This window comes from Vidua macroura, chromosome 15, assembly GCF_024509145.1.
Source record: "Vidua macroura isolate BioBank_ID:100142 chromosome 15, ASM2450914v1, whole genome shotgun sequence".
NCBI classification, from domain to species: Eukaryota; Metazoa; Chordata; class Aves; order Passeriformes; family Viduidae; genus Vidua; species Vidua macroura.
Window position 1 is genome coordinate 4,872,769 of NC_071585.1, and position 18,477 is coordinate 4,891,245.

The following is an 18,477-nucleotide window of genomic DNA, read 5'->3' on the forward strand; positions in this document are numbered from 1 at the left end:
GCATTGTTTTTGAGATCCTTTATAAAACTGCAGGGGTGGTTTTGTTGCTGAACAACACTCGAGGCTTTTTAGGGAAGGATTCTGCTTTTTATAGTTATTTATATAGTTTCAGTTGGTCTAATAAAAGACACATAAAACCATATCTCATCAAAACTCTGCTGCATCAAATTGAATGTTCAGCATATGAATTGCTCCATTTTTTCCTTGTTCTTAATTCAGTCAGTCCATAACCTCTGTGGCTCTGCAGGACTGTGGAGCTTTAGCATGGCTTAGGGAAATGTGGTGTGGAGGTGGAACAGTCAGTGACAAGGAAGATATAGAAACATTTCAAGATTGAACTTGGTTGGGTTGAGGTTTTTTGGTGGGAAATCTCTCCAGTGGATGGCAGCAGTCAGAGTTATGTGCATATAAATTGTGTTCACCAGGATGGGAAAAACGCTGCCCTGCATTCTGTGCTGTGAGGAAGTGGATGTCAGAAAAATTTTCATGAGAGGCCTCCTTGGATTTTTTTGTTGTGTGGCCTGTAAAAGAAATTATATCTTCTGTATATTCTCTTCCCTAGGGAAATATATTCATACACAAGCCCTGCTGCCAAACTTGTCAAATCTTTACTCTTGTAAAAAGGAAACTTAAGCCAAAGTTCTCTCCCTGTGAAATGCCAAGCTGTTTAACTCTCAAGTTTCTGTGGCCTTAGACAAAAAAATTACCGTTTGAAATAATGCTAAGGTGGTGATGTTCCCCCCAAAGACAGGAAGCTCTTAGTTATGACTGAGATTCCAGCCCAGCGCCCCTGCTGTGCCTGGTGCCCACAAGGGCTGTCAGCAGCAGGGGCCTGAAGCATTCAGATTTGCTGGAATGGCAGATCCTGGTGGGACAGCCAAGGGTAAAGGTTCAGCTGCAGTTACTCCATCCTCTTTTACCCTTGCGCTTTTTCAATCCTGAGTCATTTTCATATTCTCTTCCCTCAAGCAGGGGCGACCTCTGTGTTGAGGAATGGATAAGTGACACAGTGTGGCTCAGAGGAGTGGAAACGTGAAGTTCTTCTTCCCTTTGAATTGCTCCTTCTAATCTAATCTGTGCCTGCCTTGACAAAAGGTTGCCCAAAAAGTCACTTATTAAGGCAGATGAAAGAGATGGCCAGTGAGACATGTCCTGGTGGTTCAGTGGAAGGGAGCCTTTGGCAGGAGCAGAGCTGTCAGCTCTGCTGCACACGGGCAACAGCTGATCTCTGCTAACCTGCGGTGCTGGGAGACAAAGGCTCTGGGTTATTTTAACTTTTCTCCATATAAAACCCCCTCCGTTTCCCAGATCGCTTTTTTTAGCATTTTCCACAAACTGTAAGTGCCCTCATAAATGTAAAATCCTGGAACTGATTAACTGCCTAGTGTTAATTCTGTCTAGTTCAAGGGAAAACATTGCACTTCCAGACTTTCAGGCTGCTCCATTGGGATCTAGACATAAAAGTCATCTTTACCATGAAATTGTAATATTCCTGAAAGAATTTACTATATCTATTTAAAAGCTATTATTTTTTGAAACTTGACACACTGTATGGATATCTATTTTAATAAACAGATGCTAAATTGTTTCATTAGAGTTTATTAAAAAAATCTAGTACAGTAAACTTTTAAAATTGCCAGCTTGAAAAGAACTTAAAAAATGCTTTGGGTCCAAAAGTTTATCCCAAAATATTGCCATTTGTCTTCCCTTGAAACTTCATGAGGATAATGGGGTGTTATGTAATTCTTTATAGGATAACACAATGCCAATCCCTGAACAGGAGGAATAGGGAATTTGGACTTTTATTAAAACACAGCAACTTAGGAAACAGTTGTTTCCTGCATGGCTCCATTGTTTCCAACATCCACATGAAATGCTGTCTCACACTGCTTCACTACTGAGTCACTGCAAAGTTTTCATCATTGTCTCTGGAATTCATTTTCTCCCTCGGTCAGCTGGAACACAAGTTAGATGACCTTCCAGTCACTCAGCAGACTTCATTTTTCTTCTAAGCTTTTTCTGGGAGAATACAAACAGTCCCAAACTGCAATTCTTTCAACATGTGGTTCAAAGCAGGTCCCAAGTTGTATGTTTTATCTCTTAATTTCAGGCCTCATATCTGGTACATTTGAATGCAAATCAAAATAAAGAATCGTACGTAAGCAATAATGTAAAGACTCCCTATACTACATAAGGACCAGTAGCCAAATGTCATCAATTATTCTGACATTTCCCTGAGTATGGAATGTGTCCTAATACTGAGCAATTTATGTTAACAATCCCAAATGAATTGTTACTAATGGTAACTCCACTGTGAACCATTACTGTGATAGTGTTTAATAATGTCATTTTTAATTGCATACATCCAAGCTGTCCCAATCCTTTTGTGGAAGGAAAATAGTGTTATGTTCACATAAAAAAAATCACCAGCACACAGCCAGTCTTGTTGCTTTTCTTTAAATGGAGACAAAAATTTCTGTTCCCAAACTGAGACCTTGTCTTCCAAGTTGCAGCCTGGAGCATATTTTTATGACCGAGTTATAAACCCCTGAAAATGGGGTTTTGTAATCAAAAATCAAGGCATGATGAATGTATCACTGTATTTAATTAGATATCTTTAACCCCCTTCCTGACAGTTGCATTGCCACAAAAGATGGTGTGCCAGCTCTTCTTTCTGCCTCCTGTGATCCTCTGGCTCTGGGTCAGCAAGAGGACATGTTTTATTAGCAATAATGAGCTTGAGACAGGAAAAGAAAATATTCCTTATTGATTTATTGTGTCCTAAATTGGATTTATTGGAGCAGTTTGGTTTTGGTTATTCATGGTGAAGGTTTTCTAACCCTCATGACCTGTGGATGGTCCCTGCAGAATGAAGGTGACTCTTGAATGTGACCAGTGTCCCTCTTCTATACCCACCTGGGAGATCTTCCTGTTGTGGTGGCTCAAGACACATTCCCTTCCCATTTTTTCTCCTCTTTATTACTCCTTTCTGAGATTCACATCATGAGGAATCTAACCCAGCCCTCATGATCCAGCCTGGGACCACGGAGGGGGGATGCAGAGCTTTGTGCCATCCCTCCCCTGGGAGTCTCTGCACTCCGCTCAGGCTGCGGCACACAGGAGGAAGGGAAGGCAAAGTCCTGCAGCTTTCTTCACGGATTCTGAAGAGCTCCTTTATCTCCAGGGCTTTCCCCATCTCCTGCATAAAGCAGGATAACCACCTCAGGTCCTCTTTGTCTGTCAGAGCACCCTGCACCCTGCAGCTATATCTGCCTTGGAAATGCTCCTGGTTTCCAAAAGCTGTGGATGGCAATTAGTGTGACTGCTGTAGTGCTTTCTGGTTTTCATCCTCATCAATCAGTAGTGCTTTTTATTTGTTCAGTTCCTTTTCTGCCACCAGAGCCTGCATAAGAAAGGAAATGAACAGCAGAGTGAATGTGTCGTTTGGACTGGGAGTGCAAACAGCCCTTTCTGTGACTACTGAGCAGCAGTGCTGGCACTTCAAAACTGACATTTCAAATATCATTGCTGGCTTCTCAGAAGCCCCTGATATTACTGGAGCACTTAACTCCTTTTTTCAGATTCTCTTTTAGGAAAATCCAGCCTCCACCTCTTCATCACTTACAGATAGTTTAAAATATAAAGGTTCTGTTTGTAACTGTAGCTCCTAGATGTAGAGAGGAAATGGAGATTGTAAAAAAAATCAAGCCATTCTTCAGCCATTTAGTTTTCTATCTTCCCTCTAGGGACCATACATCACACTCCTGTGAGATAAAATGTCTAGAGCAATTATTCTTCACTAGTGTCCACATCCTCACAGAACCATTACTAGCTCTGCCATGGTCTGTGTTTTAGTTGAATTATCTGGGCATCATCAGCCCTTCTCCAAATAGATGTTGAGGGAGCTGCAGACGTACTGAAATCTTACAGCACTTGTAAAAGCAATCATTCCCAAACATTTCTTGTTTGGACAAGTGACAAAGCAGTAATGAGGAGAAAATGCTCATGTCTGTAAACTCAACTCAAGCTGCTGTTCTTTGAAGAGACCGAGGTATCTAAGAGCTGCCAAGCTGTCCTGTGATTGTGCAGTCCTCAGCAGGCAGATGTCCACATTCTCACAAAAACATTAACAGGGAGGCCAAGGATTTGAATATTGTGGTGAATGTTTACTCTCCTGCCCTGGAGTTGCCTACTTCAGCTAAGGGCCAGAGTTATCAATAAAGCAAGCAAAGGGAGCGTGGCAGAGGCTGGCTCCTGAGGATCATTTTTGTCTCATGTAAATAATTACGTGAGCCCAGGAGCCATCAGACTGCATCTTTCACCAAACACTTGGGGTTAAATTGCTCTATGCCTCACAGCAGCAGTGAATTCAGCTCCAACTGACTTCTATATGTTTTAATTTCAGTTTTATACCTCAAACTTCCTGTCCCTTTAGATCCATGCTAACCTTTTTTTGTTTTTCTTTCTCCAAAGCTGCTCTTGTCTTCTTGGGTATGAGGGGGAGAGGTGTGAAATAAACCCAGATGACTGTGAAGATAATGACTGTGAGAATAACTCTACATGTGTGGATGGGATCAACAACTATGTGTGTCTCTGCCCTCCTAATTACACAGGTAAGAAAGGGCCACAACCACAGAACAGGAATCCATGAGAAGTGCATGAAGGGAAGGGTCCAAATTCATGTTTATTTAGTGCATGAACATATAATTAACTGAAAATCTAGTCCCCTTTTAAACATCTGAATCTCTTCCTGCAAAAATGTTAATTCTACTAATTTTGCAATATATGTGCTCACAAACATGGCCACTTTTCTGAGTCAAAATACTGATGCCTCATTGTAAAATACATTAAAAAACAGTATTTAAGGGATCAGAGAAGTGTCTACTTCAGCATGCACATTCTCAGTGCTGAGCTGAGCCTGATCTACACCTGTCCTGAGCCTTGGAAAACCTTGGCTTAGGGGGCACGGCTTTCACCTGAGGTCTCAAGGCTCTGTGTGTGTTAAATACAGTGAGCCTGACGATGTGCTGCTAAATTCCTGATCTCCATTTCACAAGTGGGTGAGCAAAGGCTGCAGGCTCAGGTGTTGTCTTCAGTGTGCCAGGTCAGGGAGCAGGGGCAGCTGCTGGGTCTGTGGTCACAGGGCTTGGTGATGGAGTCAGAAATGGGATGAGTGTCTCCAGTGCTGTCCTGCAGTGCAGATAAATTCCCTCCTAAACCTTCTGCGAGAGCAGAGACTCTCCTAAGTGGAATCTAAAAGTGGCTTTGCTCAAGGCATTCTGGAGCATTCCATGGACTCATTCACACAGCCCAGCCCTCCTGGCTCAGCATGGAGGGTGAGGAAACACCTGCAGGAGTTCCTGCTCCAGCCTTTGAAATGGGGTTATTGCCTCCTGAGCATGGAGAAGCAATGAAGGGCTTCTTGTATGCTGGAATATATTACATGTCAGGGGATTTAATGAGGATCAAGCTTGAGTGGCTGAGTAAGGCAGGAGGAAAGCTTCTAGAATTTCCAAACTCTTAAAATACTTTTGTGGCTGATACAAAGGAGGCCCATGGTAAATCTTCAGCTGAGAAAAGCCTTATGACTCAAATGTACATTTATTGGGTCTCTAAAATGATATTTCTGCCAAAACCTAAAAAAAATTCAGCTTAGCAGAGTAAATAGTTTTGCTTGTAGGATGTTGAGCCCATTGTGCTTACTTGTGCACTGTTTATGTCAGCTGCTCTTGGGTGGTTTCTAACAGAACTCGCTGCAAGGAGGCAGAGTCTTTACATTTACAACAGGAAATGGATTTGACCAGCCAAGAAAATACATATCCAGAAAGGAACTGAATCCAGCATATATGCAAATGCACTTTCCTTTCCACAGGATTATTGCAGATTTTTTTTTTCCAGACAATAAAGGTAGGAAAGAACTAGATTGGGATTTCTTCTCAAATGGCCATCTGGATAATGGCTAGGGAACTCATGTGATATTCAGAGTCAGTTTTGAAATATTGTTACTCAACTTCCAGTGGATTTTGTTTTGTTGATTTCTGGCTTTGGTTTTTTTTTGGGGGGGGGGGTTTTTTGTTTGTTTGTTTGTTTGTTTTTTGTTTTGTTTTGTTTTGTTTTTTTTACCTGAATGTTGTCTGTGCTGTGCCTCTGCTGATTAGCAGGAGTTTGTCAAATACCAGAGCTCACTGTGGGTGATATACAACCACACAATAAGTATGTGCTATCATAGTGCAGGCAATAAGTTTGATTACAATTGGAAAAAAAAAAAAAAAAAAGAATTCTTGAAGAAAAGAAGAAAGTACTTCCAGAAAATAGAATATGAATCATAGGTGGAAAAGGTTGCAAAAATAGGGGTATTGCTTAAATTAGAGTCTGAATGGTTACAATAGTTTGTGTTGATTAAAATAGGAAGAGTTTGGTGAACTGTGACACCAGAATTGCCTTAACCTGCTTTACCTCCATTTTGGAGGGGGATATTTCATCAAACCTGATCAGCCACGTGGCAGGACTGACTGCAGTGCAGCTGGCTGGGCTGAAATGTCCCTCAGAGCTAGCGCTGGCCTCGGAGCAGGACAGGGAGCAGCACAAAATGGCTGCAGGAATTGAAGCCATCAGCCAAACAAAAGTACACACAAGCCAAGCAAACCTGAGAATTGTTTTGAGGGTCCTTAGGAGTTGAATCCAAATAAGAAATGGGGCATCATGTGCAGTTGCTCAACTGGCTGAACAAAAGTGGAAGAAATGCCATGGAAGCACAGAGGCAGGTCATGAAAGCACACCTTGAAATGGTTTGTGTGTCTGACCTGGAGAGAGAGGGATCTACTGGCCACAGAGTTTGACTGAAGTCTCCTGTGATATGCAGGGCATCTCTAGCTATATTCTCTTCAGATGAACCTTTTTGTCCTGAAGGAATATCTGCCACTACTATGGCAGTATCTATTAAAAACAACAAAAAAAGGTAGGCCCAGATGAGTTCAGTATTGCACAGAGTATGAAGGCCAAGAGTTCAGAGAGAAAGCAGTTCACTGCAGGGGTCAGGAGTGCTTATTCCTGTGCTCAGAACTGTGTTTTGAGGTACCTGCCTCTCTCTGGTGCTAAATATTGTGTTACCAGACTGTGTGTGCTCCAGCACTGCCAAGTGTATGGATTTGAACTCTTTCTTTGAGCCAAGAAAGGCAGGGGTGTGCAGTCCAGGGAAGCAACTTTCCTGTGAAGTAGTCTGGGGGACAACGACCTCTCAACGCCTGAAAGGGCACAAACATCCACAGCCAGGCTGCATCTAGCAGGACAGAAAATGTGGGTAATATCTCTTTATGTTGTACCCAAATATTATCCTTAGTTCTGCTGTTAACAAGTAGTAGACAGACAGAGTAAGCTTTTTTTTTTTTTGCTTTTTTTTCCTCACCAACACTTGTATGGGAAATAGAAATTTCTCTGAAAGGTTGACTGGCCGGGTTTTGTGGCTGAACAAATACAGACCATCCATTTTTATCAGTGTAATTATGCAGGAGTTGTGGGTTCTACGTACAAATGGGATTTCTCAGCTGTAGTTAACCCCCACGTTCAGTCAGGAGTGGTCTGTCTTGCACTGGAGCTGTTCCTGCACTGACAGCCTGGGATGTTTGCAGTAACCTGAGCTTAGAGGTGCCCACCTCAGTTACTGCAGATTCCTGCTTTTCTCCCCTGCCAAGCAGGGAGCCTGAATCCCTCATCACCCCTGTGCTCTTGGATGCAACAATGCTGGAAACAGTGCAGTGATATTTCAGTAAACTCTGCATTTATAGAGCAAATGTGTGCTGTAATACAAAAAAAGTAGTCTGAATGCAGGGCAGAAGATCCAAGAGTGTGTCTGTGTGTTGTTCTGTAAGAAATAGTTAGGGTCCCCATTGAGTAATGGTTAAATCATGATACTAAATCTTATGTTCCTAAATGAAATACAAATTAAAAATGAATGTGTTGAAAATTTTGACTATTGACAGAGTCACAGTATCCAGCCTTTGGTTTTTTTCCATACCTTAGTGTTTTCCTGCTGTATCTGCTGTCTGCCTGGTTTTACTTGTTATAGCCTTTTTAGGGAACAATATCCCAAATTATGATGCATGAATTTTGCTTTCATTGGTTGGAAAAATGAAGGCCAAAAATCTTTCTTCAATTAATAAGATTTCGCAGTGTTTTCTTTTAAAATTCTTTGACAGTCTTTCCCCCGACTCAGAGTAGATGAAAAATGGCCAATTTGTTAAGTGACTGCTGAGGAAGGAATTTCCCACACTCCAGCCCCATTTCACTTTTATTTAAAAAAAAGAAAAAAAAAACACACCAAAAGGCAGCCCACTCTCACACAATAACCTCCTTCCTAGCTCTTTTCCATCTATTAACTTTAAAACAATGTAGAATTACACATGGATTCCATGAAGTAGTAAATGCAAGTTTAAAAAGACAAAGCTGAGAGGAGGCAGACAGCTGAATGCCATAAGAAAGCTTCAAACCTGTACCTACCATCACCAGGTTTCCTCACCATTCTTAAAATCAATATTTTCAATATTTGTTACCTGTATTTAAATAACCAAACCAATACTTATGCTGTGTAGCAGAGTCCTGATGGCTTTAATTGTCAGCTGATGTCTTATTTTTCTTCTGCCCAAATGGTTCATTTAATCTTGAAGTTGAATCATAAACATGTAATTCCTCCAGGACAATCATGTACCCAAATCCAGCCAGCTCTGAGGAGTCTGGGGCTGGTTTACAACCTGCTTGGACTTTTGGTGGCTTACAGCTCCTCCTTACAGTTTTGTAGGCTCTCCTTCCCTTCAAAAAGAAACATTCATAGGGACGTCAAAAGAGAAGGATATGTATTAGATCAGTCACCCTGGTTCTTGCCCTCTTTGTATTTTCCTAATCCTTGCCTTTTTGGCTGTACCATGGTCTGTCCCCAGGTATTGATACAAACATTGTATTTTCCCTTCAGCTTTGTGGTGCAGGAATGTAGGGCAAAATTCAGAGAGTTTTGCCTTCCATTCCTTTTTCCTGTTCACTTCTGTTGCAGACCTCCTTCAGCCCATCACTGCTTTGCTCATAGTCCTAGACTCAGACACAGAACCTCCTGAGACATCCTGTCCTCAGCCTCACTGTCCTCTGTGCCAAACATGCACAGAGGAACAAATGGGCTGCACCAAACATGCCCTGGGTGCTTTGAATGCTTTGGTGCTTTGCCTGCTGGTTTATTTGGTTTTGTTGTTTGCTGTGACTTTTCCTCCTCCTGTCTGATTTTAGCAGAAGCGGAAATATGTAGCACTTACACACAAACACACACACACACACACACACACACACAAAAAAAAAAAAAAACAACAAAACCAAAAACAGCCAGGAAATATATTCCTATTTGCCAAAGATTCTAAAAAGCCTCAACAATACCCTCACCTCTTTGTTCTGAAACCAAAAAAAAAAAAAAAAAAAATTAGTGGCTTCCACTACTGAAAATATGTCTTTACTAAAATACACACAGTAACCCATGGCAGAGAGAGGGCAGGAGCAAGTATTTTAAAATAGTTTGTTTCCCTGGGAAAAAGCTGCAAGCAGTTTGTATCACTGGGAAAAAAATATCTCTCAAAATAAATAGTAATAACATAAAGCTAGGAACTATTTCTGGTTTGATGTGTTTGGAAGAGAAGGCTAAGATCTGTTTTACCTTAGGGGACCTTGTGGTGTCCTGTGGTAGATGGTATCTGAGAGTTCTGCAGCTCTTTCCGAGCCCAGTTCCCTGTTAGTGATTCCTGCAGGGTCCATTGTGGTAACTGTGTCTGGCCAAAGCCCAGCACCACTGCAGCCAAACAGCTCCAGGGAGAGCAGCAGCGTGGGGCTTGTGCCTGTCCCTGCCTGCTGGAGCCTCCCTTGGCTGCTGCTGTGGCACCCGTGTGGCACCTGTGTGGCACCCGTGTGGCACCCGTGTGGCACCCGTGTGGCTCTGTCCCCGAGCCACCCCTGCACAGGCTGAGGGGGATCATGGCACTGAAGCTGCGTTTCCCCCCTGAGTTGTTGCTACAGGAACAAGGAGGTTTGAGGTGGTGTGGTTCAGCCTTGTGGTTCCAAGGGGATCTGGGCTGCCTAATAAATGCTGAAGGCTTAAACAAGTACTTAGCTATCAACTCCTTTTAAATTTTGGAACTTCAGCTATAATTTCCTCAAGACAGAGAAAATTGTGGTCAGAGTTTAGTGTGTTTTCTTCCTTTTTATTTGAAGGAGTTCTGCCTTACATGGAAGCTTCTGAGTTTTAATTACTTGGCAGATGTGAAGTGTACTTGCTTTCTGCATGAAACACAAAAAGACACCCACATTTCCCAGTTGTGTAACTGGGAATGAGAAGTGCTGGAAGACCTGGAAGGTTTGGGCTTTGTTCAAGAGCCGAAGCCCATTTCCAGCCCTGTTTTATGAAGAGAGAACCACATGTCATTGCTATCAGATTGGGCTCTTATCTGACCCTCCTGGGAGGAAATAGCAGAGCAGCTGGCAGTGCTGCAGCCTGTCTTCAGCCTCCGTGTGGGCGTCCTGCTGTGCTGGAGTGCTCAGCTCCAGGATCTCCTCTGGTCAAACTCCCCTCTCTGAAATGTAAGGTGTCATGTTTGTGGAATAAGATATACCAGACAATCCCTCCTTGTTCATCAGGACACAGCATGTCTGTAAGAAAATGGAATGTCAGCTACTGCTCTCCTTTAGGATGAGCAGAGTGAATTCATCCTCAAATGGGATCTGAGAGTCATTAAATCCAGTCTGTCAAGAAACACAGTGGGAAACAAGGAAATCAGTCAGCTCCTGAAGAACTGTGTGCTGTGGAAGGGACCCAGGCTGGAGCAGTTCTTGGAGAGCTGCAGCCTGAGGGAAGGAGCCACATTGGAGGAGTCCATGAAGGACTGTATCCCATGGGAGTTCTGGAGCAGGGAACAGAGTCAGGAGGGAGTGCTGGAGACAAAGCATTTTTAACAGGCTCCAGCCCCCATTCCCTGCTCAGACCAGTAGGAATGCACAGCGTGTCCAGTGCCCTCTCTGCCAGCCCAGGAGGAACATCTCAGATGATGTGTGGCATCTCAGATGTGTGGATAGCTGAAGTGATCCTCAAATGATTTCAAACAACTGGAAGACATCCATATGAATAAACACAGCTCAAAAAAGTAGGGTGCCCAGCAAAATGAAGATCTTTTCCAGACATTGTGGTTCTGAGGAACAGTGCTTTAGGCAGGTCACCACCTTGAAGGGGCACTGGAAATTGTCTGGCTCAGTTAATGTTTCACACACTGTATTGTGTGGCATTTGGGATGTTGAATATGGTTTTTCACACTTCAGCAGTGCATAGAACACATTCCCTCCTCAGGATTCTGAAACAGTGAAAGGATCATTATTTCCCTGCCCAGATCTGGTTTTACCCATTCTCCCTTTGTTGAACCTTAAGGTTAGGGAGAATTGTTCCTTGAATCTGAAAAACAAGCCACTGTGGGAATCGACTCAAGGGTTCCCACTTAGCAGGTCAAAATGTGGTAAGTGAAAACTTGGGAGTTTTTAACAAGTAAGACAGGATAAAAAGCATAAAATAACTCTTTGCCTGCTAAGTATTGTGGGCAGTGTTTGTCAAGCAAGAGCAAACTTCAGTGATCATGCAGAATTTACTCTGCTACAGTGCATTTCAGGTGATTTCTTTTATGTCTTTATATCTAACACGATAGCATTTGCTGCTGAAGGATTTTCTCAGAATTTCCCATTTATTCATTGCAAGTTGAAATAGTTTAGAAGTGAAAAATTCTTTTTTTTTTTATTTTCTTAGATGAGCCTGAAATCATTTTCATCAAACATCAACAACATTCCTTACTGAATTGCTTCCTTGGAGGAACACCCTGTCTGTTCCACCCAACCACTTCTAGGTTCAGTGTTCTGAAACTTCCAGTTGGCACTGACTTCTTTTTAATGACTGAACAGAGAGAAGGGGAAAACAAAACACAGCAAACATTTCTTCCAATACAATTTATTAGATATAAAATGAGTAATCTCCTATGAGAAAAACAGCAGAGTGTTTTTTATTAGCAGCAAAGAGACGAGTTCCATTCAGACTTACCTGGCAGAGTTCAGAATGTTGCAACACACTATTTAAGCACTCACCCTGTGCAGCCTGGAAAAGTTTCCATGCTGTGGATGCAGGCCAGGCTTTCTCCATCCTTTCTTCACCATAAGCACGTTCCTTTTCTCAAGTAATATTGTGAAATTCTCAACAGCATATTTACTGCCAGTTCTGCAGGCCCTACCAAAGATTCTCTTGCATTAAGGACAGGGATATTTTCTACGTTGTTTTGTCAGTATATTACAACAAAGTATCACCCAACTGACACATGGAACAAAAGAAGAATCAATGAACTCATTGGTTGCAAATTGGTGCTCTACATTGTCTTTTCAGAACTGCAGTTTCACTTAAAGATAAATAAGTAAAATATTTTTACTGCATCCAGCTCCTCTTTTACTGATTAGGGAGGAATAGTGTAGCTTGGATCGTGGTTTTAAAAGTCTAATGGGGCATGAAATAAATAGCTCTCATGACAGCACAGAACGGAAAAAAGATAGATGATTATTAAACTGTGTGTAAAAGTCATCTTTATTGCCCTATTGTTGTTTTGGCTTCTCTCTGAGACGTGGGGAAGGCTACAGAGAAGCCTAAGCGTGTTTCTTGGCAGCTCTTCATAAGCAATGAGCCCTGTGGAAAGCCCCATGAAAATCATGATTCTGTTGAAAAATAAGGCCAGGAAAATGTTGCAAGAGGCAAAAAAAAAAAAAAAAAAAAAGAAAAAAAAAAGGCAAAAAAAAAAAAAAAAAAAGCTGTGTTTGTTTAAGACAATGTCAGTGAAGGTGACAAGGGAGGTGGTTTTGAAGGAGCAGAATACCTTGGCTATTGTTCAGGGATCTTTTTCTCTCTATTTTTTTTCCTTTTTTCTTTTTTTTCTTTCATTAGTTAGCAGCAAAGGGAGATCCACCTGTTAAAGTTCCACCTGTCATTATAACTTGGTTCTAATCTGGATACTGCAGTATTTTGTGGTATATCAGACTCCTCTCTTCATCTGTCCAGCATCTGCTTGCACGTCACCTATTCTCTTCAGCTTTGATTAAAGAGAATAAGTGTGCCTTGATGGAACAAAAGCATTATTTGGGATTAAAAGAGTTGTTTAACTGATTATAAAATAAATGTAACTGTGGTTTTCCTGTCCGTTTTATAGAAGCACTTCAGAAACCGTGTGTACCCAAACTGGAGCTGTGATTTGAGAGCATGTAGGAGAGAGGAAAATGGGGAGGTTGGATGGTTTTCTACACTCGGGAAAGCATTACACTGAAGCTCCCTCTTGTTTTAGCATGATCAAATATCCTCCACAAAGAGAACCAGTGCTGCTAGGAGTTGGCCTAAGATGAATGTCCGGTTTGTTTTTAGGTTCACATAACTATCCAGTGAGAAATTTGGACTAGACCTTTAATTGCTGCACAGAGAAGCAGCCCTGTGACACTCCAAAAAAAAAAAAGGATCACATTTTTCCTCTGATACTGACATAAAGTGACCAATGAATATTGAGCTCTCGGGTCTGAGGGCAGATTTTTTGGCCCAGATATTTTCTGAGTGAGTAAAATATGAGAAAGACATTGTGTAGCTGGTGCCTTGGGTTTTGCTTTTCAAAAAGTGTTTTATTTCCCTGGCATGCTTTCTGCAGCATCTACTGAACATTGGTGGAGCCTGAAATAATGACCAAGAGGTATTTTCTTCCTGAGATGAGGCTGCTCTAGTTGCAAGGCGTTCCCAAGTGAGCTCCCTAATGAGTGATAGATGGGAAAAATAACAGGAAGGATCCTTAAATGTTCCAAATTTTGCATGAAAAATATCCTTTTTTTGGATGCTGTGTTTGGTACCTAGCCTAGAATTCTCCTACATTTTGATAGTGGTGTCTTCAGAGTGACACATGAGTCATAATATTTGACATTTGGGGAGATTTTTACTGGATCTCTAAGCACTTGTCAAGACTGTTCAGAAGAATACTTTAAGAAGAATTATGATTTCCTTTGAGAGTTTTGATACTGTTCGTATTTTTTAAGGCTGTTTCCTTTGCTTCAAAACAAAACAAAAGAAAAAATAGAAACTTCAAAAGTATGTATTGACCATTTTTAGTGAAAGGACAGTTGAAGGCATCTATCCACACTATCTTCAGTTATTAGATGGTCTTCCAAAATTATTTCCAGCTTTAGCTCATTTGAGCTCTTTTAATGTCACCAGCCAGTTCATTTTTCTGATGTTTATTTTCACATAACATCCATTGCACACGAGGGACATGGGGAATATCAAGATGACAAACTGGCAGTTCTCCAAGCTTTGTAGCAAGGTCTGGCCCGCTCATGTTCAGGTCTGAGGGAGTGCCTTGGTTAGTTTTTGGGAGGGTTGGTGGCCTGTGGATTTGGGGATGGCAGTAAACAGACCTGTCCCAGTTCTGCCACCTCAGAATGTGTCAATAGCTGTCCCCAGTGCTCACAGCTATAAGAACTGAACATCTCTCATTGCTTTTGAGGAGCAACAAAGTACAGTGGCCAGCCCCAAGCCCAGTGAACCATCTGCTCCCTGGCTCCCATGGATCCGCAGTGTTTGGTTTCTTTGGCACCTGCCCCTTTCCTGAGCTGGGTACATTCATTATATTTGCACAGGGTTTGTCCAGGGCTGTGAAAAGACTTGGTAGCCTTTAATAGTGGTGGCTTCCTGGGATTCCTTGGCTCCAGGGGGAATTGCTTGTCCTGTGACTGCTGTGAACAGTGAACTGCAGGTTGCCATGCCAGACTCCCCTGGCAGCGCCAAGCCCAGCCCACCACAAAGCCAGGAGGGTGTGTATGGCCCACGAGGATGGGGTTTGTGCTGGCAGGGCCCCCTCCCATGGGTTGTATTCCTGCTCTCAGTTACACTTGTCAGCTCTCAAAAGCAGATCTAGGACACATTCCATGTTTGAAACACGCAAAAACAATTGAGTGGTTTTGGCAAATAGATATTATACTTCCATTCTAACAGGAGGAGTCTTATCAAGAGCTGTGTATCTTGTACTGGAGGGAGGCTGGACACGTGGGAGGAATAACCTGACAGAGCAGTAGCACCTGGGGGAGTTACCAAAGCACACCTATCAGCACCAGAGTCATCCTCAAAACTGTGCTCTCAGCCAGCCCACCAGATCACAGAACTGATAAAACATGGATGGTTCTGATTTGCATTTTCCATCTGAATTTTGATCTTTGTGGTTTGCTTGGCTTGTGTTTTCAAGTGTTTCTCTGTAATCACTAGAGTATAGAGAAATGTAAGGATTTTTGAAAATGGCATTTCTCCCAGGACAGGTGGAGGTGCAGCTCCATGAAAACCTTCCAGAACAATGCCAGCCCACCAGTGCCTCCCACATTGCCCTTTTTCCCCACCATCCCATGGCCTGTTGCTTATGTGATGGCGTGTACCATGTATAGGCATAGAAAATATGTGTAACCTTGAAACCCTGCAGATGTGCTCCTCTGGTAGAGCTGCACAGGGGGCTTTGGGACTGGAGCTTTTGGGGGGTTCCGTGTTGAGATTACCCGACCTTTGCTTTTCCTGAGAGGCTTTGGGAGGTGTGGGGTAGGTTTCTGTGTGATTCTGGGGAAGGCAAAGATCTCTGTGGTCTTTGGCTGGATCTCAAATCCTGGGGTACTGAAGTGTGACCTAATAATTTAGGACTCAGAGAAGGATTGTATTTAAATAAACTATCACGGTTTGAATGTTCTACAGCTATTAATTATTAAAACTTATACAAATCCAGGGAGGTTCGTGGCATGTTATACACCATACCTAGAAACAGCTGAGCTGGGCTTACATGAGGTAGATTTTTTTCTGAAAAGACATCATCTCCTGTGAGCACAATAGAGCTAGTACTTCTCTTATAAATAGTGAATGTTTTATAATTGCATGCAGTCCTAAAGCTGGTTCCTATTATGGAGAGTCACAGAGGTTTTGGGGGGAGGGTTTGTGGGTTGTTGTTCTTTCCCAGAATGATGTCCAATCAGTTTCTTTGGCAGTGTATTAACCATGGCTGAAATATGTGCCCGTGTGAAAATGTTATGGTCTAATGAGCAACTTCACTTTTGTGTCACTTTCTTGCTTTGAAATAAGAGGTTCTGGGTCAGGAAGTGCCCATTTGATCCCCCGTCTGTCTCCAAGTGCAGTTCATACGTCAGTGCTTTTTTATACCAGGCTTTCTAATCCATGTGATAGAAACAGTGTTGTCATTGTAGGTCACAGGAGCTGATTTAATGAAGTCTCATGTGCCCTCAACAAGCAATTTTGTCACTTCCTGCTGAACTACTGAGCTGTCTCCACTTAGGGGGATTGGCCATCCCTGGACGTCATGGGTGTTCAGGATTGTTCAAACTGTGTTACAACGTTTGTGCTTTTCCTTTGCCTCAGGTGAACTGTGTGATGAGGTTATTAACCACTGTGTTCCTGATCTAAATCCCTGCCAGCATGAGTCCAAATGTGTTCCCCTGGACAAAGGAACCAGGTAAGAGTGTGTGTGTGTGTTGGTCTCTACACAGAGGGCACACTCATCCATTGCCTTGACTGGAGTTGTACTGGCAATGAGTGGGGAGCAAAAATCACCAAAATTAACACAAATAATGCAAGACTATATACATTTCAGTCTGTGCCCCATTTTAACTTTAATGCATCCATACATAGTTTTCTAGCTTTCTGTGGTTTACTAAAAATAATGGATGTACCCTCAGAGCAGAGGAATAATTCTGAATAGAGAGAATAGGAGCGTGGCAATAGGAGAATTTATGGAACAGTCACTGCAAAGTACCTTATCCTACATCACAAACCAAGGACAGTTCCCTTATGTGCTCCTTAGGGCACTAATAAATTCAAGCAGTGTAACAGGAGCCTGAACAGATCCAGAGCTGGATGGCTTTTCCAATTTCCATTGGCCTTGCTTGGCCCATCTGGGGTTTGGAGATGTCTGTGTTTGCATTTTCCTGTTGGCAATGACATTGACTGTGTCACAGGGCGAGAGAAAGCCTCGTGTCCTGCACGGCAGCAAAGCACCTGGAGCTTTGGGCCTGGGGACCTGGGAGAGGTGCACGGGGGCAGCGTTCATGGCTTGTCTGAAGAGGGACTTGCAGAGCAATTCAGCAAATAGAGACAGCTGGAAAGTCCAGCTCTGGGAAAACCTTCTCAGGAAAAGATCTCTGGAGACAAATCCAAGAGAGTTCAGTGCAGAGTGAGCTGCTCTCTGCACCTTCCCTAAGGCTGTTTTCACAGCCACAGTGCAGCCCTGGGTGCTCACTGATTCCCTCCTGGGGTTCTGTCCTCTGCCCAGGAGAGGGAAGGCAGCAGGCTTTGTTCCTCCTGGTAACTTCCAGCTGGGGTCATACTGTGTCCTGTGATGCAATGTCAGAACAGTGTAAACTGACACACAGGACATTTCAGGAGAGTTAAAAGGAAATGAACCAAAATCTTAGAGAGGGTGGCTATCTCAAGGGCAGCTGACTCTCTGCTAGACAGTCAGGCAGTACAACACAAGCCTTTCTTTTGGGTGAAAAACCTCCAGACAGAAATGTTCCCAAATCTTGAAGAAGGTGAAGTTATTAAATTATTAGGATGGTTCCTGAACTGATCTGTAAGCACTAGACAAGGAGGTGTGTGCCAGTGCATAAATAGTCCCTGATGCTCTTTCTAGGTTTCATTCCCAGTTAATCCATCATTTGGTTAATCCAGCACCTTTGGTTAATTCAGTAGCTACATCACGTTATGAGGTAAAGGCTTGTAACTCAAATTGCCTTCTTCTAGAGCATGAAGGGGTGCAGACAGCTGTGGCCCTGAATGGTTTTCCCATACTGGAAGCATTGTCCTTCCTGCCACCCAAACAATTTGAGTAAACAGGATACTTTTTCTCACATGCTTTCTAGAAAAGTGTTCTTCACAGTAAGGCCACTAGCCCTTGAGGGGAGCTAAATAACTGCTTTTAAGTATTTTTCTGCTACTCTTCTTTCTTTAGTCCTTCTGTCCCATTTTGCTTTCTAGCAGCCAAACCTGAGATGTGAAGGAGCCTTGAATATAGAGGTGTCCAAGCATTGCTATTTCTTTCACACTTTGGCAACACCAAACCATTCAGAAATGAGCCCTCAGCAGCTGTGCAGAGATGTATGGATGCTGCTGGGGCTCACTGCAAACAGCAGCCTGTGCTCCTGTGCTGCAGCTGGTCCCCTGATGGTGCAGGATAATGCTCCTGCAGGAGGGGTCTGGCTCCTGGCTGTCCTGTCTGCTGCAGAGGCAGGAGTGTCAATGGCAGGAGGCAGGCTCTGAGCCCTGGGCATGTGAGCAGGACCCACCGGTCAGTCTGTCCTGCCCTCAGCTCTGGTCAGTCTGCAGCTCTGCAGAGGGAAGAAAAGATGACAAAGACAGGAAAA

The 18,477-nt window shown here is 42.9% G+C and overlaps 1 protein-coding gene across 2 annotated transcripts in view; it reads left to right on the forward strand.

Moving 5' to 3' along the window:
* The window catches only part of SLIT3 (slit guidance ligand 3), a 471,188-nt gene that overhangs the window by 418,855 nt on the left and 33,856 nt on the right, over positions 1-18,477 (forward strand). For both annotated transcript variants that reach the window (XM_053991145.1, XM_053991146.1), the window contains exons 28-29: positions 4,474-4,613; positions 16,478-16,571. In XM_053991145.1, coding sequence (XP_053847120.1) covers positions 4,474-4,613; positions 16,478-16,571 — 234 coding nt within the window. The remainder of the gene's footprint in view (positions 1-4,473; positions 4,614-16,477; positions 16,572-18,477) is intronic.